The following is a 19,505-nucleotide window of genomic DNA, read 5'->3' as shown; positions in this document are numbered from 1 at the left end:
TGTGGCCTGCCCTCCTGAGCCAGCAGAGGACGCAGGCCCTGCCCCACCCTGGGGTCACCAGCTGCATGTCTCCTTGGGCTCCAGCAGGGCCAGAAGGGGAGGAACCAGGGCAAATTGCCTGGGAGGCCCCGCCAGCCTCACATTCCTTGTTCCAGGTGCTTGCGTGCCCCGCACCTGTGCTTCATGGGAAATTCTGCTCTCAGCCAACAGGCCCACGTTCTGTGTCTGCTTCTCTGGGGTCCTTTGAGGGTAAGTAAGGACAGTCTCACCGTCTCCCTTGGCAGTGATGACAGATTCCGAGCACGGATTCCAGGCAGTGATGCAGGGTTAAGAGCACTAGGGCCTGAGTCCAGGCACCTGACCACAACGGGGTGACCCTGGGCAAGTTCCTCACCCTCCCTGGCTCTCCAGCACTTGGTCTGCCCAGTGAAGGGGCTGAACTCCATCATGCAGGACCCTCAAGGCTTTCCTCCTACCGTGACCGCCCCTGACAGCCACACCCCCCATTCTGGGTAGAACCCCATTAATCAGGACATTTCGCTTTAACAATTAACCGGTGTCTGTTTCCCCCATGAGGACAGGGACCCCGTCCGTCGCATTCATGACCTAGCCCCAGCACCAAGCACATAAATCTCGTCCCTGGCTGTGAGATGACACCAGAGCGCCTGGATTCGGTCTCCCAGGCATCTTATGGCACAGGAAGAGGTTGGGGTTTCCCAGAAAGGCCAGCTCAGGCCTGGGGACAGACCCTTCCCAGCCCCGGGGGGCAGTGTTTGCCAGGGACTCTCCAATCCCAGGAGGACGCTTCCTATACAGGTGGGGCTGCGTCTGGAGCCAGCCAGGCTAGCCCAAGGTCACACATCAGCAGCAGGAAGGGTCACCACCCCGTCACGCTAACCGAGCCGTCACCTAAGCTCGGATCCTCAGTTTCCTCTTCTGGCGGATTCTGTCAAATGATACGGCACCTGCAAAGGGCCTGGGAAATTGGAGCTGAGCAGGCTGTGCACTTGAGCCTGGGGCGAGGTGAGGGGCTGGAGGGGGGTGTCTGCAGGACTCTCACCTGGGGCAGGCATGTCACCCTGCCTCTGCGTCCCCTGTTAGAGGAAGATCCCAGTCCCATGGAGAGACAGATGTACCAGCACTTTGAAAAACCACCACCAAAGTGTCGTGCACGGGAGGGGCACGGCGGCCACAGCCAGCAGAAACCACAGCGACATCACCACTTTCTGGGAGATTCTGGTTCCCCCAAATACCTGCGCTCTCTTGGCTCTGGGCCTCTGCAGAGCTGCCCCTCTGCCTAAGACTCATCTTTCTTCATCCTTGGGTCTCGCCTAGACATCCCCTTCCCCAACAAGCCTTTCTTGACCCTCCAAGTCTGGGTCACTGCTGCTCTCTGGGCTCCCAGAGACGCCCTTACCCCCCACCTCGGCTGGGGTTCCATGCTGGGTCCTTCTACCCAGAAAGGGGTCCTTGGGAGGATGAGGACCACGGCTGCCTCCCCATCCGGCACCCCAGTCCCACACATGACCTAGCACTGAGCAGGATCTCAAACGATGGTGGGATCGATGGATTCATCCCAGGGAAACGATTAAGGCTGTCCAACAGAGCACTGGTTTGCAACGATGAAAAACAGAAACAACCCAAATGCCCAGCAATAGGGGTTTGGCTGAGCAAGTTAAAAGGCAGACTATTGGAGCCATGATGGAATATTCTGTAGCCATCCTACACGCTGCAGGGGGATGACCTGGATGTAGATGCCCACAGTCCACTGTAGATTATGCATCAGGAAAATGCCTGAAAGTCATTATTTTTGGATGGTAGAATTATTGGCGATTTCCATTTTCTTCCTGCTACTTCTGTTTATTTTCTAATTTTTTCTTTGATACTAGATATTGTTTAAGTAACAACAGTAATAAAAGGAGGAGCTCTGAGGAAGCTCAGAGTTGAAAGGTTAAGCCTCCGGGGGCTGAAGATCTGACCTTTGGTGGATGGCTGGCAGGTGGGAGCCACTGCGGTTCTGAGGGTGAGGTCAAAGCTCGATGCCAAGACTTGACCTAACACCATCCTGTTGCATGAGTCCAGCCTGCCAGGGCTCCCCTGGGAGGGAAGTCCTGACTTTGGTGGGGGTGCTGGACCACAAGGGCAGAAACTCTCAGCTCTGAGTGTTCACTTCACGCTAGGCACCAGGAGTGGCTTCCGTCATAAAACCCACAACACTCTCGGAGGTGGTTGCACCATCCCCACTTTACAGATGGGGACACAGAGCCACAGAGAGCTGACGTTACAATAAAGACAGGCAGAGGGGAAGCCCTGAGCCCTGCAGAAAGGGGTCCTCGAGCCCAGCCCTCTGTCTCACCCGCCTTCAGCAGCCGACGTCCAGCACTAAGCACCTAGCAGGCCTGCACATCACCCAGGGGCCTGGACACGCCCTGGCCGGAGCAGTGAGCGGGACACCTAAGGGTTGCAGGACTGGTGGGTCACTGACCCGCCCAGCTGGACGAGAATCCACACACTCCTCTTGCCCCACTGCTCCCACCTATGCCCGCCTGCACTGCCTGGCACAGAGAGACTCCATGCTGGGGAATCAATCCACCATCTCCAGCGTGAACCCGAGTCTCACCCAGCCACAGCCACAGGTGCCTCTGGGGCCAAGCACAGAGTAATGTTAGCTGCCATTCTTCCCCAGAGCAGCAGAGGTAAACCCTCTTCCTAAAGTCCAGCTAAGAAGCGATGAGAAAGAGCTCCCGCTCCCTGATTCCCCTGCCTGGCTCTCAAGGCTGCTCCAGGTGGGGCTCTTGAACCCTCTCTCTGGCCACAGTCTCCGCGGCTCCCCTCCACAGACAGGCAATGTCTGAGCTAAGCTGCTCCTGCCACCTGCCTGTACCCCGACTCTGGTGGCCGAAATCCATCCTGTCCTTCGAGACCCAACGTAGCAACCACCCCACCCCACCCCCAGCACTTCCAGAACCTTCCCTGCTCTCTCCCTTTCTCCAAGCCCACCCTGTGCTTTGCAACCACCCCCGGGGGCTCTCATTAGGCTCAGGTGGCTCAGATTCTGGAGTCAGACAAAAGAATAAAATTTCCCCCAAAAATACGGTCAACAAGGGGGGATTCCCTGGCTCTCCCGTGGTTAGGGCTCCGCGCTTCCACTGCAAGCGGCACGGGTTCGATCCCTGGTCGGGGAATTAAAATGCCGCATGCCACATGGTTCGGCCCAAAAAAAAAAAAATACAGTCAATAGGCCTATTTTTTATTTGATATATTTACCACGCAAAAGACACCAAGAGAGAATGAAGGAAAAAAATGTAAATAATCCATTATTCTACCACCACCCCCAAAATTTCTGTTAACACGTTGATGAATTTCCTTCTACATTTCTTCTACGGCTGCACAGACATACAGCACATCTTCACTTTCAATGGCTACATATGACACCACTGAACATTACCTACTGATAGACACTGTTTTGCTCCTTTTTATTCCCCCCCCCCCACCCCGAGCAGCCCTTTCCACCCAGCCTTTAGAAGGACCCAACGCTTTCTGCACGCCGTTATTTCTGCCCAGGGATGCACAAAGAAAAGATTTCAGGGGCCACAAACCCAGGTGGGCACTGCAGCCATGCAGTCCCCAAGGCCGGTGGTCGTTGTCCTAAAAGCCAGGTGACAGACCAGGCCCTGGGTGGGGACAGCAGCAGGACCCCGGCCTGTCACAGCACCCCTCCTGGACGGGCCCATTTTCCTGACCAGGAATTGAGGCACCAAGAGTGGAGGGGACTTGGGCCACTTGGAGGACCCTGGGAGAGTCCCTGGGCCACCAGGAGCCCATCACCTCATGTGACAGGAGGGCAAATAACAGACACTGCCGAGAGATCCCACGGACAAGCCCCTCCTGGGCCTGGTGCGGGGCCCACGTGGGCAAGCCCTCTAGGAGCATGGCCATTTCATCACCATGTGCCCTGTGGTAATGATTTGATTAATGGCGGGCTGGTAACCGCTTGTTCGATGCATCTCTCCAACCGAGCCTGAGCTCCACGTGGGCAGGGCTGGGCGAGCTTGGTTTGGGTGCCACGCACACAGTGGGCCCTTGGTCAAGACGTGCCCTTGCATCTGACACAGAGTGAGTCGGCGGGGGCCCAGGACCCAGGTGTCCCGTCCCCCGCCTGTCACACCAGGACTCAGTCCTGGAGGCCCAGCACCCAGAGCACAGAGAGGTCGGGAGCCAGGGGGAGGGTCAGCCCATCCGAGGATCAGCCCATTCAAGGGTGAGTCCCTGGGCCCTGCCTCTCCTGGCCTCACCCTTGGGGCTCAAGGACAAGAACAAAAGACTCAAAGCCAGTGAGTCAGACTGAGAGGAATACACGCTGGGAGGAAGGAAGCTGTGTGTGTGCGCGCGCGCGCGCCCGTGCGCGCGTGCGCGCGCGGCTGCACGCGCTCCGGGCCTGTGGTCTCAGACACGGGATAAGAGGTAAACCCTTCTTCCAGGCGGGCAGAGGGGAAATCAGAACCAGCCAGGGGCCCTGCCCCTGCCCACGTCGGCCCCACCCACCTATACCCCTCAACACACTCTCTGCACCCACCAGACCCTTCATTCAAATAGCTTCAGGTCCCTATGCTGCGAGATGGAAACCTTGCAAGGACATTTACTTATTCATTCAGTGCTAAGGAATTAATTTAAGCTAATAAATGTTCATTATAGCTATTGATTATTCAGCATTTACTCTGCCCAGCACTGTGTTAAATATCTGTAAATGTAATTGATAAACGCATATAATGCCATTTAACCTTTGCGTTAAAATCATATCTAATATAATAGGGGAAGTAGTATTACTGTCATTCCCGTTTTACAGCTGGTGAAACCAAGGCATCAAGAGCCAAGTAACTGTCCTAGGGGCACCTGGCTGGCCGGTGGAGCCAGCTCTGTCCCACGAAGCCACATTGTACACCTTGTGGTGTTCATATCACGGATGAGAACCTAGGACCAGAGAGCGTGAGGCACCCAGAGGAGGCCGCGAGCCAGCCCGCCACGCGTGGGCCCAGGGAGCAGGGCTCCTGGCTGCAGGCTTAGTCCATGCGTCCTGCAGGGCCTCTCAGGGTCTAGAACTTGGCCCAGAGGGCCCCCCAGAGGCTCTCCTCCAAACCCTTCATTGAACCCCAGGGGAAACTGAGGCCCAGCGTGGAGGCTAGACCCAGCTCCCATCCACAGCACTGGACACTCAGGAAGAGGGGAGGGGAGTCGAGGGGCTCTGTGCCTAATCGCACGGGAAGCCTGCTGGGCCCCAAGCTGGGGGGCTCCAGGCCCGACCGCAGCCCAGCCCCCAGCCTGCAGGGCAGGCCCCAGAAGCAGCTCCTCTCAGATTCTTCCACAATCTCAACAGGAAAACAGGAAAGCTGAGCTGGGCGGCTACAGCCCGACTCAGAGTGGAGGTTTGTCTGCCAGGAGCAGGCAGGCCTGAGAAAGTAACCCTTCTGCCCTGAGAGAGGGCCTCGCCTCTGGCCACAAAGACTCAGGTCAGGGTGAGAGAAAGGGCTCGCTGTGTTCAGCCACTCAACCCAAATCGTCCTCCCCACCCCCCGTGCTCCCCCCGGCAACACTGCTTGAGAGGTGGAATCACCCCCATTTTAGAGACGGGGAAACTGAGGCCCAGAGAGGGGAGGGCCCCTGCCCAGAGACACACAGTGAGCGGTAACTGTGCTGAGCGGAGCCTGGAGGGCTGCCCTCCGCCAGGCTGAGCAGCAGTCGTCCTGGGGGAGCCGGCCTCTCCCCCCTCCTTTTCCTGGCAGCCTGCAATACGGCAGGCGGGGTGGAGGGGAAGGTAGCTTGGCTTTTTTTAATCCTCCACAACACCTCGCTGTCTGCGTGTGGACAGGCCTGGGCTGTCTCCTCAGACACAGGCCTATCTGTGAGGCCAGCACAGGGCCGCTTCTCTCACGGAGGGCTTGTTTGTTTACTCAGTTTTCAAAATTATAACCTTCACAGCCCCACCCGGGCCCATCGCTCCTTCCTGACCAGCCTTTGCTGTCTGGGGCGTCCAGGAATGGAAAGGGCCCTGGGTTCCCGTCCCAGCTCTGCAGCCTCTGAGACCCTGGGAATATCCTCTCCTCTTTCTGGGCCTCGGTTTACTCAGTTCTGAAATGGGTCCTTCCTGGCTAGCAGGAAGAAGGGTCTGGGCCCGAGCAAGGAAAGCAGCCACGGCCCATCGGCAAGCTCCAAACTCAGGGCAAGGCGGAGCTGTGGCCTGGGCAGGCCAGACCTCAAGCAAACCTCAAGCAAACCTTCCACGCTAACCGCGGCTCCGCAGCCCAAGGCGGCCCAGACTCCCCAAAGCTTCAGCTCCGTTCTCTTTTCTCCCCTTCCCACTCCCTCCAGGGAACACTTCCAAAAAACAAACAAAAAGCAAAAACAAAAATGGAAACAGAAGTGCAATTGTCAGCTCACTCCCCCCTGGAGGTCGGATCACTCCTAAAGTCCCTGGGGCAAAGGACACTCCTCCCCACAAGACGCAGCTGAAAGGGAACTGCCATTTACCCAACAGCTTCCATGTGCCCAGACCAACTGCCTTCCAGAATCTGCACCCACCCCAGAGGCAGACATCACCTTCCCATGTCACTGAAGGGGGACAGTAACTTGCCCAAGGCCACAGGGCCTTCGGTGGCAGAAGCCAGCTGCCACCCTGTCAGGGCCAGACATGCTGCCTCTTGAGTTGGTTTGAGAGTTTAAAACCAACATGCACTTTGGAAAACATAAAGATCCACTGTCTTTGTCACACAAACCACATTGCATTCAGCTTGACGGAAGCTTCTTTGATGGCATGAGTCCCATGAGATCAGAGCTCATGTCACTACTTCATCCCCACCACCCAGCTCAGGCCCAGCACAAGGCAGCTTTCAGAGCGGGCTCCTCCCTCCACAGCAAGATGGCATCAGGCAATAAATAACTGCTGGGCGCCTGCTCTGCACCTTCAACACAGCTCAAGGCCCACAGGCTCCCAAGAGGTCAGAGCCAGGAAGGCACTAGAGACTGTGCTAGTCCCCATTGCACAGATTGGCAAAGCAGGGCCAGAGAGGAAGAAGGACTTGCCAGAGGTCCCCTGGCACCAGCCCTGAGGCTCTTGCCTCCCAGCCTGAACCCATAAATGGCTCTGGCAGGTGGGAAGGATGAGCGGCAGGTAAAGCACAAGAGGGTGAGAAGCCTCCTGCCCAAGGGACTCCTCTTGTAGGAAATTCTGGCTTCACAAACTTGGCTGGACACAAACAGCTCTTGTCCGGCGTGGGGCGTGGGGCGGAGGGACAGCAGCTGTGGCTGGCTTGGCCACAGATGTGTGGGTGGGAAGGTGGGGTTCACAGTTTCCAAACCACAATTCATTCTTCTGCTGCCCCTCCTGGGTACCCAGTTACCCACTGGAGTCCCTGGCCCTGCAGGTGGATCCTGCACCCAGTGCCCTGGCCCACGCCCTGCACTTTCCATCCCCTGAGAGGAGGGACTCCCTCGGCCAATGTCCTAACACGGACGATACACAACAGTAGTGACAGGTGATAACAGGAGCCAGGGCTTCCCACATCACCTCACTGATCCCTCACAACAACCGAGCACGTCCGGGCTACCTTAGGCCCACTGTACAGATGGGGAACCTGAGGCCCAGAGAAAGGAAGGCGCCTCCAAATGGCAGGACAGTTGAGACAAGATCTCAAAGCCAAGTCCTCAGAATCCAGGCCCAGCCCTCTTCCCACTCTGCCCCTGGAAGCAAAGGTTCTCATATTCAGAGCTGCAGAGGAAGGGAGTGAGTCTCCCGTCATGAGAGGAATGGGAGCTGGGGCTGCAGGACCCCTGGCTACATCAATACAACAGCCTATGTGGCCCATCAATCCCACAGGGCTGAGAATAGGCACCGGACCTTCCCAACCTCACACATCACCATCACCAAGGCCTAGTTGCTCCATCACCCCTATATGCGTACCCATACTTGCGCACACACGTCCCCTGACCATACCCTAACTGCACTGGTTTGGGCCCCTCTCATCACTGGGCTCCCCTCCTCTCACCCACCCTTCTAGGCCTCCCCAAGACACTCAGAAGACAAAGTCCCCTCTTCTTTAAGGCTAGCCCCTGTGGCTCCCTTCTCTCTATCCCTCCCTCACCCACTAGGCCAGTATCCCGCTCACACCTTCCAGCTGAAGGTGTGTCCCCCTGATAACACTCCTCACCCTGCAGAGGGACAGCTGGCCAGGCAGCACCACATGGGCGGGGGCCCTGTAAGAGTCTGTGTTTCAGTGTGCCCCTGGTCTCTAGCACAGTGCCTAGCACACAGCAGGAGCTCAGTAACTACTGATTGAAGGAATAAAAGAATGACCAAGTGTGTCTGCGGCCAGAGCTCATGACACACCCGCAGGGTCTCACAGGCATGCAGATGGGGATCCTCTCCCTCAACCCCTAACATCCAAACCCATCCAGCCCTGCCTTTAGAAAGTACCTAAGACCACTAGGAAAAGGTTTTCAGAGGCAGAGAATTCCCATAAGTAGATACTGGTCTTGGAGTCACAGATGGGAAGAAAAGGCACAGAGAGGCATAGCCATTGGTCCAGAGTCACAAAGCAAACAGTCAACAGAACCAGGCCCAAGATCCAGATCAAGCAAGTAATTCTGGACATGTAGCCAGGCAGGGAGCGGGGAGGGGAGCCTGTTCCCATTTGTCTTTTGCCCCTTGATTTTCTGGGCCCTGCCCAACATTGGGCACAGAGTAGGCAATGCTGTTGACTGACACTGCTGTGTAACCACAGCCCGTCTCACCACCCTCCAGGTGCCTGCTGACCGCCGCAGATGTGCAGGGCCACAGGCTGGTGCTCCTCACCCTGGGTCAGGCCAACTTCCCGGAGCACATGGCAGGGGTCTGGGTGCCTGAGGCTGCAGGACAGACCTGGCCCATCTTCCACCAGGAAGTGTCGCTCCTAAGAGCTACCACGCACTGTATTCTTACCACTCACCAGCCCCGTGCCGCACTGTGCGGGGGCTGTTACTCTTGATTCTACCCCCTGAGAAGCCAGCACTGTCAACCTCTTTTACAGGAGGAAGACACTGAGGCTCAGAGAGAGTGGCCAACCTGCCCCCAAACAGCGGTCCATCGAGTGGTAAGGCTGGGACTTAAACCCAAGCAGTCATACTGCACAGCCTTGCCCAGACCTCTGGACTCCCTGCTGCTTTCTAACTTACTATCCACTGTGTCACCAGGCTGGTCCCTTCACCTCTGTGGGCCAGAGGTAGCACATCTCCAAATCGAGACGGCTCCCAGGGGATGGAACCAGGTGCCCTGGAGAGATGGGCACTTCCTGTTCTTCCAGTTTTAAAATGTGGGAGATCAGAAGATTGCAGCGTTCCGTGACTCAGGCCCTAAGATTTTGCCAGGAGGGAGACATGGCTCTGCTCCACCCTCAAGGGTTTTAAACCTAGGCACCTGCCTTCATCTTTCCTTCAAACTCTGCCCTGCATCGTCTACAGAAAACCCTTCTTCCTCAGGCAGGGAAGTGGGTGGGGGTGGGGCAGGGGAAGGAAAAGCAGCTCAGGAATTTCTGCGACCGCAGGAGGATGCTGCGAGGAGACCCGGCGGGAGTGAGTCATGAGCTCTGCCTGCGGAGGAGGAGGGGGCGCCGGCAGGAGGGCAGGACTGGCCAGAGACAGACTTGAGTCTAGCTGAGTAATGCCGGGAGGGACAGATCCGTGCAGCCCACGGGAGCCTCTGACACACGCCACTGTTCCCCCTCGGCTCCTCCCCCTCCCAGCCCCCTCTCCCTACCAGCTGCCTCTCTTTGGGGCCTTTTCCCAGCTGTCCCCCTGCCACTAATCTGCTCTGCCCCCGCGCCCCCAACCACAGGCTATAAAACGCTTGGGAGGGAGGTGGAGGGTGCAGATTCAAAGACGCAAAGGAAGGCTTGGCACAGAGTATGTGCTCAGTTAAACAACGGCTAATCTTACAGGTTCAGAGCGGCCCCTCCCTGCTCCAACAACTACCATCCTCAGGCAGGAGACAAATCAAGGGACTCCCTGCAGGCTGCAGGCTGGGGAAGCAGCAGGACAGGTATGTGGTTACACCCAGACGCCATAGGCATCAGTCCATGTCCCCAGGTCACCGCAGCCCCTTTGAGCCCACTTCCAAGGAAAGAAGCTCAGAGGGGTCAGGGGGGTCCCAGGAACGAGCCTCCCTTGAAATGCCCAGGTTGGTGGAAGCCCGCTGGGGGGTGGGGAGGGAGAGTAGGGCAAGAGCAGGAGTCTGTCTTCAGCAGGGAAGCTGCCCAGAGCGGGAAAGGAAACAAACGCAGTGACTCAGTGTGCCCCTGAAAACCACCTATTTGGTCACAGTGGGGCACGGCACTGTCCTGCATTAGGGGAAAGGCTAATAAAATGTCTGCATGGACAGCTTTGGGTGGAACAAGATGCAGCTTTGGGGGATGAATCCAGGGAGGGTCTATGACCTGGGAGAGATGTTTATTATACATCATTTAGTGCAAGGAGCAAGGCACCACTTGAGTCATGGTCTCAGCAATGTGTAACAATAAACACAGAAGGGAAATGCCACTAAAGAGTAAAGTTATTGCAGGATGGTGGTGAGTGACTCCTAGTTTTGTCTCTAAACCTCATTCCTCAGGCAGCAGGAAGGGAGGCCCGTGGCCCGGTTTGCGTTTAGAAAGGTCTCTTTGGCAGCATGTGTGGGAAGGGTGGAGGGGTGAGGTGGGAGGCAGCTCTGAGCAGGCGGGAAAGGAACACAGGCTGGACGGAGGGGGAGGGCAGGGTCAACGCCAACAAAAGCACGTTATGTAAGATGACACAAGAGCAGGGCAGAATCCCCAGACGCTTCACCCCTAGGGGCTGACCCAGACCTCGGCTAAGGGCAGCAGCCCCGAGTAGGGAGAGGTCGGGGCGGAGGGCGCCGCTTCCGGCCAGCCTGGTCTCCCTGCAAAGCCCAGGGCAGCATCTAGGAAGCCAGGCACCTGGACGGGGAGGTGGCCAAATGTGGACACCTCCACCCCTAAACTCCTGGGCCCTACAACCACCACCTGAACGAGGAAACGCAGGTTTTTAAAATCATTTGGAAGAGAGATTAATTATTTTGTTCAATAATACCCCCTTTCTCATATCTGATTGTCAGAAAGGGTGATAATACCTAGTACTGAAGTCTCACACGCTGTCAGGAGGGAGTGCCTACTGTTTACAGCCTTTTCAGAAGCTCTGTGTCAATACATCCGAACGTGAGTTCCATTTTGAGGCCGCTCTGATACCAGAACCTGGTGCAGGATATGCGCAAGGAGGTTCGGGCGGCACCGTGATTACTAGCAAAGCACTGGAAACAACCCAACGTCAGTTAACAGGGGTCTGTGTAAATAAACTGCGCCACACACAGGAAGAGACCCACCATTAAAGGAGGAGGCAGACTCCTGTGTTCTGACATGGAAGGATGTGCACAGTATACTGAGTGAAAAAAGTCAAACCACAGAAACATATAATTGGACCTCTTTTTATAAACAGAGCTAAATGTGTATGTACACAGAGATGGGCGTTTGGAAAGAGTGACACACCAGTCTTGAGGGATTTCTCCTGAGGAGTGGGACTGAAGGGAGGCAAGATGGAAGAGCTCTCATTTTTTTCACTTTCCATTCCCAAACTGCTTGTTGCGTGCGTTACTTTTGCAATGAGGCAACATTAGCAGTGGTTGCCTAGAGCTGGGATGGACTGGGGGGAAGTGGGGGTGACTACTAATGGGTAGAGAGTTTCTTTGATAGGTGACGTAATGTTCTAAAACTGATTGTGGGGATGGTTGCACGACTCTGTGAATATACAAAAAACCATTGAATGGTACACTTTAAGTGGGTGAATTGGTTGGCAGGTGAATTGCATTTCAATAAAGCTGCTATTTTAAAAAAAGAATTAGCAGGGGGAAAGGTGAAGCTGGCAGAAGGGAAGAGCACAGACACTGGCAAACTTCTGCACGAGCCCTCTAACCCTCTCAGGTGATAAACCTTAGAGCGTTGTGTGTATACGGTGGGGGGGGGGGGGGGGCAGGGGGGGCCGGGAGGGAGGATGCCTTGTCCCCCTCCATTCTGGTCAACAGAATTTCTGGAGCAATGATTGAGTCCTTCAAGGCCGTCCTTGAGGCAGAAGCCCCCATCCCCCTAACCCACACCAGGCAGGGCCAGGTTTCCTGACACGGGCACAGCACCCAACCTCTACTTGCATACCTTGAGCAACAGTGAGCTCACTCCTTCACCTGCTCCATCTCAGTTTATGTGGCTCAAACCATATGCAAAGAACCCCTCTTACAGCACTGACAGGAGCCACCGGGCACTTCCACTCTTATCTTTGTCCTGGCCTCTGTGTCAGGTAGAAGGTGTGAGGTGGCCTAACCGCCCCACCTCTCCACGTCCTAGCTCCTTGCCTGCCCTATGGGTCCCCCATCCCTGCCCTCTGGACCCAGCCCAGATAGCCCACGTGCATCTCACACATATGCGGACACGAAGGTAATCAAGGTCTCTAAAAACCCAGGTGGACCCTTGCAACCAGGAAACCAGCATCAACCCTGACCCCAGGGACTGGACAAAACTTGGAGAAACAGGACCTAAACCACAGCTACAATTCCTCCCTTCAAACTCCAAACACCTGGCCACTCTCAAGAACCACGAGTAAAGAACAATCTCAATAATAATGGCAATTGTTTGCTAAGCGCTCACTGTGCCCCAAGCACTGGGCCAAGTTTCTGACCTGCATTATCTCATTATTCCCATTTTACAGATAACAACATTGAGATTCCAGATACTGGTCCAAGGTCATGCCAGCTAACAGCCCAGAGTCAGTGTTGGGACCCTGAGCTGGCTCAAGTCTGAAGAGATCTGTGGGGAAAATTTGGGACGGTTAGCCGGAAGGGTCTTTGGCCCTCAGGGAGCACACCCTTTCAGTTACGGCAGGAAACTGAGACCCCAAGAGAGTAATTAAGTGGCTGCCTGAGGTTATGCAGGCCTCCTGGCTTCCAGGCCAGGGTTCTTCCTCTACGCAAACTCCTTGAAGAAGGACGAGAATCATCCTGCCACTAGCCTCATGGAGCCGCTGGTGTGAGAACAAGCCCCTGCTTGCCAGGAGCTTTGAAATCCCAGGAAGAAAGGCGCCGTGACAGCAAAACAGGAGCAGGGGCAGGAGCGCGCCTGACCCCTGCCAGGACTTGCAGGCTGGCACTCACCTGCTCACCCGCTCAGGGCGGGTGCAAAGCCCCGGAAGCCCCCAAACCAAGCCGGAGAACCCGACCAGGAACAGGCCTCGGAGCTCAGAGCACAGCTGACTTCTCTGCAGGGCAGCCCTGGGTCAGAAGGGCTCTGGAATTTTAATTGTCCTGCAGGAAAGTGCCGGCCGATCTGGCGGTTCCAGGGGTGGGGTGAGGGGGATGCGAGGATCACTGAGGAGGCAAAGCGCGCTCCATTCCCCACAACAGAGAACAGAGACTTCCCAGGCAGCTCACCTCCGAGGGAGGGGGCTGGAGGCTCGCTGGCTTCCTCCCCTCCCACTGCAGGAGCCCCCTCAGGTGAGCCTGGACCAAGAATCTGAGGCATTTGAAGAGGGTTATTAATAGCACTGAAGTGTTGAGAAGAAAGAGGCCAGCAGACTCTGAGTGGGCACAACCCCCTTCCACCCAGCCTGGCATCCACAAAACAAACCCAACCCTGTCCAGGACAGGACACTTCACCTTCTGTGGCCTCGGTCCCCTCCCCTGTAAAGTGGCAGTTCTCAGCCCAGGAGGTGGGAAGAGGGGGAGAGCCAGAGCTGGGTGTGGGGGGAGGAAAAACCCCACTGAAGTAGGCACAGCACACCCCCCAGGCCGGGTGAGGGGCCCCAACAGGAGGTCGTGAATGGATGGACTGTTACAAGCCCCAGGAGGCTGCCACTGACAGGGAGGGGACAGGAAGACTCCGCCCCAGCCTTCCTCCTCCCAGAGTCCAGGCCTGTCCTACAAGCAAGTGTTCCAGGACTTAACCCCCTGCTGGTCTGACACTGGAGAGGGTCTGACTCATTTCTACATCACCCTCACCCCTGGGCCCAGACCAAGGCCTGGCACAAAGTGGGAATCTCTGGCTGTGGGCTCAGGACCACAGTCACAGGGCAAACCTTTGTGCCCAGCCAGGGTGGGAACACGGCGTTAAGGGACCCTTGGTTCCTGTTCTCCAGGAGTCTGAGTGGGCAGAACACAGCTGCTGAAACTCTGCAGGACTGCAGGACCCATCATGATAAGTGTAGGCGGACACAGGGCTCTGGGTCCACCAGACAGGGAAAGGCGGATTCAACCAAGAGGAACGGCCTCCTCTTTCCATAGGCTGCCCCCCACTCCCACAGCCTACATGGACATAGGGTCTCCTCCATGCCAGGCCTGTGCTAAGCAAGCTATGTGAATGAGCTCACTTAAGTCTCTTTAATAAGGAAGAAATCATTCACCCCATTTTAAAGAGGAGAAAACTGAGGGGCCAGGACATTAGGAGACTTGTCCGAGAATTAATGGCTGGGAAACAGATGTCGGCTGCCCTTCTGAAAAGTGGCTACTGCGTAGGGCTGGGAGCAAGGGTGGCTGAAGAAGGCGGCTGAGGAGGCTGGGTTCTGGCGTTGACCAGCCTTCTGAACGAGCTGCCAGCATAAGGACCCTGCTGTGCCCAAGGCCAAGGACAGGGGTTCTGACCTACCCCTCGTGTACCCCACCTATCCTAGGCCCACTCCCCAGGCTCAGTCTCAGGCCTTGATGGGCCAAGCCCCTGGAACCCTCGGCCACGTGTACTGGGGCTGGGGCCAGGGCCAGGGCCGGGGCCAGGGCCAGGGCCAGCGGGGGATCGGGACAGTTAGGGAAGGTCAGGACACGCTGGCCGAGTGGGCCTGGACTGCTTCCGGGGGCGGGGGGTGGGGGGGGATATTCAAGGTGAAGGGGAGGCTGCGACCCCTCCCACAGCTCGTTTGAGGTAGTGTGTTGGGGGATCCGACGAGACCCGGCTCCAAAGCGTGGGTGGGAGTTCGAGTCCCCCCCGGGAGGGGGAAGGGCGGGCTCAGAAGGGGCCGGGAAGGGTCACTCAGACGTAGAAGAAACAAGCCTGGACAACAGTCTTGGTCCCCAGCCGCTCCCGCCCGACCCGGGGACTGACTCTCCGGAGACCCCGGCAGGCGGGCCGGGATGGGGGCGTGGCCGGGGCTCCCCGCCGGACCCCCTGCGCGCGCGGCGCTGCGCGAGACTCACCTGCGATGTGCTGGCGCCGGGCGTCGTCCAGGTGTGTGGACAGCACGTCCCCCATGGTGAGGAAGAGCCGCGGCCCGATCCGGCCGCCGCCTGCCGCTGCCCGCGCTGCTCAGACGGGCGCCGCTGGCGCCATGGAGCCGGCCCGCCCCGCTCCCGCCGCTCCCGCCGCCCCTCGCTGCGGCCTCTGCCCGGCTGGCGCTCCGGCTCCAGCAGCGTCCGTCGGCCGGCCGCCTCCGCCTAGCGCCCCAGCCCGCGGCCCAGCAGCCCAGCCGCCCCGCCCCGCCCCGCCCGGCCACGCCCCCGGAGCCTAGCCCCGCCCCCTCCTCGGTGGCGGGCGCGCAGGCGGGGCAGGGTCCCGGGGATGCCGGGACCGCCAGCAAGACAGAAACAAAGAGATGGTCGGAGAAAGGGAGACCTAGGAGAGACACGGAGCGAGGCGCACCGGACCGTGACCGAAGAAAGAGATGGGGCTGGTGGGGCGTCTGAAAGAACGGCGGTGCCTGGGGGGCTCCAGCCTTGGTGTCACCCCCTCCCCGACCCGCCTGGAAAGAGAATCACACCGAGGAGGACGTAGGGGACCGGCAGGCGAAGCTTAGGCGGACCCCTCCCGCCCTTGCTCCCCTGCCCCCAGCCCCGCCCGCCGCCGCCAGCTTTCAGGAAGTTCCCTGGCCTTGATGCGACCTGCCCCAGAAGGTGTGCTCTCCTGTGTTGCACAATAGTGCAGGGAAAAGGGAGGTGGCAGGGAGGGCTCTGGCCCAATGGCGCCCCCCCCGGTCCCAATGCCAGGCGGACATTCCTCAGGCTCGGGGTATGGGTATTTCACTTGGGAAGTGGCTTGTGGGACAGGGCAAGTCAGGAATAGGGGGAAAAAAAAATATATATATATATATATATGTATGTATATGTATATATATATAGTACTTTACAGTTTGTAAAAGATTCAGAACCCACGGACTACATATATATGAAATCTAGAAAAATGGTACTGATGAACCTAGTGGCAGAACAGCAATAGAGACGCAGTGTGAGAACGGACTTGGTGAGGGGTAGGAGTGGAGCCTGGGACATAGTGAGAGAGTAGCATTGACATATACACACTACCAAATGTAAAATAGATAGCTAATGGGAAGCAGCTGCATAGCACAGGGAGATCAGCTCAGTGTTTTGTGCCGACCTAGAGGGGTAGGACAGGGACGGTGGGAGGGAGACTCAAGAGGGAGGGTAAATGGGGAAATATGTGCACATATAGCTGATTCACTTTGTTGTACAGCAGAAACTAACACAGCGTTGTAAAGCAAGTATACTCCAATAAAGATGAAAAAAAAAAAAAAACCCAGAACCCATGGACCAGCATGAACTTTGGGTACCAGGCCTGTGGGGCTGGGCATGATTGGGTCACAGGTTCCAGGAGAATGTATTTCAATTCTACCCTCACTATCCCCGAAGCTGGTAGGGGAGACAGTCAGGTTAACCTCTGGGATCCCAAATCATGGACTGGGGTAGCAGAAGCCATCCTTGGCTGCTGATGCTCAGATTTCCTGTACCATATCCCAAGGGTCATCCAATTTCTGCTTGCTTACCCCAGTGACTGAGTACTTACCGCTTCTCTGTGTGCCCCACCCTGTAATTGGACAGTTCTTACTGTAACTGTGACATAGGCAGAAAATAATGATAATAAAGGTTAACATTACTGAGCTTCAGTCCCGTCAATACCACAGAAGGTAGGTTTGAAGTTGACTAATATGATACAGGCACTTTGCATGTATTCATTGATAAACAATGCTTGCTAAGCCCTCTGCAAGATGCTGGGGATGAGAAGAAAGCATGCAAGCTGTCCTCCCTGCTCTGGGACCTGGGACAAGTGGTATTTTTGTGACTCTCAGTTTCCTTTTCTGTCAACTGAGGATAATGATGCTTTGTTGTGAGGATTAAATGAGATAACAGAGTGACTAGCACAGCACCAGGCACAGGATGGGTCATCTCAATAAACGGGACTCACCAGTCTATTATTTGTCACAGTCCCTGCCCTCAAGAGCATAGAGGAGCTTGAGGAAGGAACAGAACATCCTTTCTTGAGGAAAATCACAGAAGGAGTAGTACCAGAACTACAAGTTGGAAAAACCAGAATTTTGACCACAGATACTGAGGATGAGCATTCCAAGGAGTGGGGAAAGCACAGGCAGAAGCACAGTCTTCAAAGAGCAGGATGTATTCATGAAGCAGAAAATTATCAGGTGGAGTTGAAGTCAAGCTGGCAGAGATTATTAGCTTCCTTCTACAGAGACAGAAACTGAGGCCCAGAGAGGGAAAGTGACTTGTCAAGGTAACACAGCAAGGCAGAAGCAGAACCCAGCCAGGGGCCAAGTCTGCTAACACCCAGTGTCTGGTTCTCTTTGAGCCACCAGAAGCAAGTGATGCTGCTAGCCTTATTCGCTTTTTCCCGTGGCCCAAACTGTAGGGACTGGAAAGGCCTGCTCTGCCCTAGGAGGTGGGTAGATGGAGGTAGCTGACATCTGAACACCCCAGGGTGTCTCCTCAGCTGGCCTGGAGGTCGGGGCCAGTTGGGGTAGAGGTAGGTCCACAAGCCAGCCTTTTGCCAGCATCCATGGTGCACTCAGGCCTGTGAGCCTAGAGCACCCACAAACTTCCCAGCATGCCAGGGCCCTAGCCCAGGGGCTCTCCCTCTTGGCTTTGGAGACCCTCTGTCACATGTCATCACCTAGCCCTTCTGAGCACCCATGACCTCACATGTGAGACAAATGAGATGGTGAAAGTGGAAAGGCATTGTAAACACGGGAATAACTCTCCCCAGACCTTGGGGCCAGTCCCCTCTAATTCAAGATTCGTTCAATTCACACACAAAAAATTGTAGCAGGGTGGAGGGAAATTGACTGCCAAAAAAATTGGGGGGAAGTTTGGGGGTGAATGGACATGGCCTTTGCCTTGATGGTTACACAGGAATACATATTTGTCAAAACTCATCAAACTATACAACTTAAAAGGGGTCCATTTGATTGTATGTAAATTCTACTTCAATAAAGTTGATTTAAAAATGAAAAAGAGGGAGTTCCCTGGTACCCTAGTGGTTAGGATTCCAGACTTTCACTGCCGTGGCCCAGGTTCAATCCCTGGTCGAAGAACTGAGATCCCACAAGCTGCGCAGCATGGCCAAAAAATAAAATAAAATAAAAATAAATTTAAAAAATAAAAATGAAAAACAAATATACAGAGCATCTGCTATGTCAGGCACTATTGTAGGTGTTGGGGGTACATCAGTAAACAAGATAGCCAAGATCCCTCTCCTGAGCTGGAGGGAGAAAGATAATAAACAAATAAGATGGCTTCAAAGAGTGTTAAACATTAAGATAATATAATAGGATGAGGGAATGGAGTGACAGGTGTGGGGGTGCCACCTAGGAAGGTGATCTGGGAGGGCCTCTCTGAGAAGGTGACACTTTGAGACCTGACTGGCAAGAAGAAGGCTACTCTGTGAAGACCCAGGAATAGCTACTGTTTGTGGAGTGGGTACCACATACAGGTATCACACCAGAGGTTCCTGACCTCACCTCTCAGGGTCCTCACAACTACTTTGTTGGAAGAATCCACCAATTGTGAGGATTTTTAAAAGATGGTATTCCATTGTATGCACTTAGCAATCCTTATTTAAACACTGGATAGATAGGTGGGTGTGGAGCGGACACGCCAGGTAAAGGTGACACTGTGAACAAAGGCAAGGGAGGTTAGTCCTTATGGGCCCCGGGGCCTGATGGCTACTCCCAGACTCCTGCAGGGAAGAGGAGAGAGATGCCCCTCCCATGGATGAGTGGGACCAGATGGGAGGCTCCCTGAGCGTCCAGAACATAGGGTTTTTAACTTTATTCTGGGAAGACTGTAGAATTCTTCAAAAGTTCTCAACTCTCCACTACTCTAAGGTAATAAATCAGGCCAATTATGATCTTTGGGTGGGGGAAGAATGATTTATTTTTTAAAGGAAAGAAAAATGATTCGAGTCATCAACACCACAAGAGGAAGAGGGAAGGATCCCAGGAAGTTAGACATCAGGAGAATTTCTCAACTCTGAAAGGCTGGGAACCCCCGCCCTCAATACTTGAGCCTGTTTTGGTGCTCCATTTTCAGTTCTGAAAAAATTATAAAGTCTTCTCATACATTTGCTGGCTATTTATGGGTGGTTACTATTATTATTATTATTAATATCCTCTGCTTTTCTATTGGAATGTCTTTTTTTCTTATTAACTTTTTTTTT

The 19,505-nt window shown here is 55.4% G+C and overlaps 1 protein-coding gene across 1 annotated transcript in view; it reads right to left on the bottom strand.

The window, feature by feature from the left end:
• NIBAN2 (niban apoptosis regulator 2) overlaps positions 1-15,503 on the bottom strand; it is a 51,210-nt gene extending 35,707 nt beyond the window's left edge. Inside the window, exon 1 of the mRNA XM_057722318.1 lies at positions 15,242-15,503. Within this exon, the coding sequence (XP_057578301.1) occupies positions 15,242-15,296 (55 nt within the window). The 5' untranslated portion in view covers positions 15,297-15,503. The remainder of the gene's footprint in view (positions 1-15,241) is intronic.
• Between the last annotated feature and the right edge of the window lie 4,002 nt (positions 15,504-19,505).

Source organism: Hippopotamus amphibius, chromosome 2, assembly GCF_030028045.1.
Source record: "Hippopotamus amphibius kiboko isolate mHipAmp2 chromosome 2, mHipAmp2.hap2, whole genome shotgun sequence".
Classification (NCBI taxonomy): Eukaryota; Metazoa; Chordata; class Mammalia; order Artiodactyla; family Hippopotamidae; genus Hippopotamus; species Hippopotamus amphibius.
Note: the sequence above shows the minus strand (reverse complement) of the source record. Positions and strands in the feature narration are given on the sequence as shown.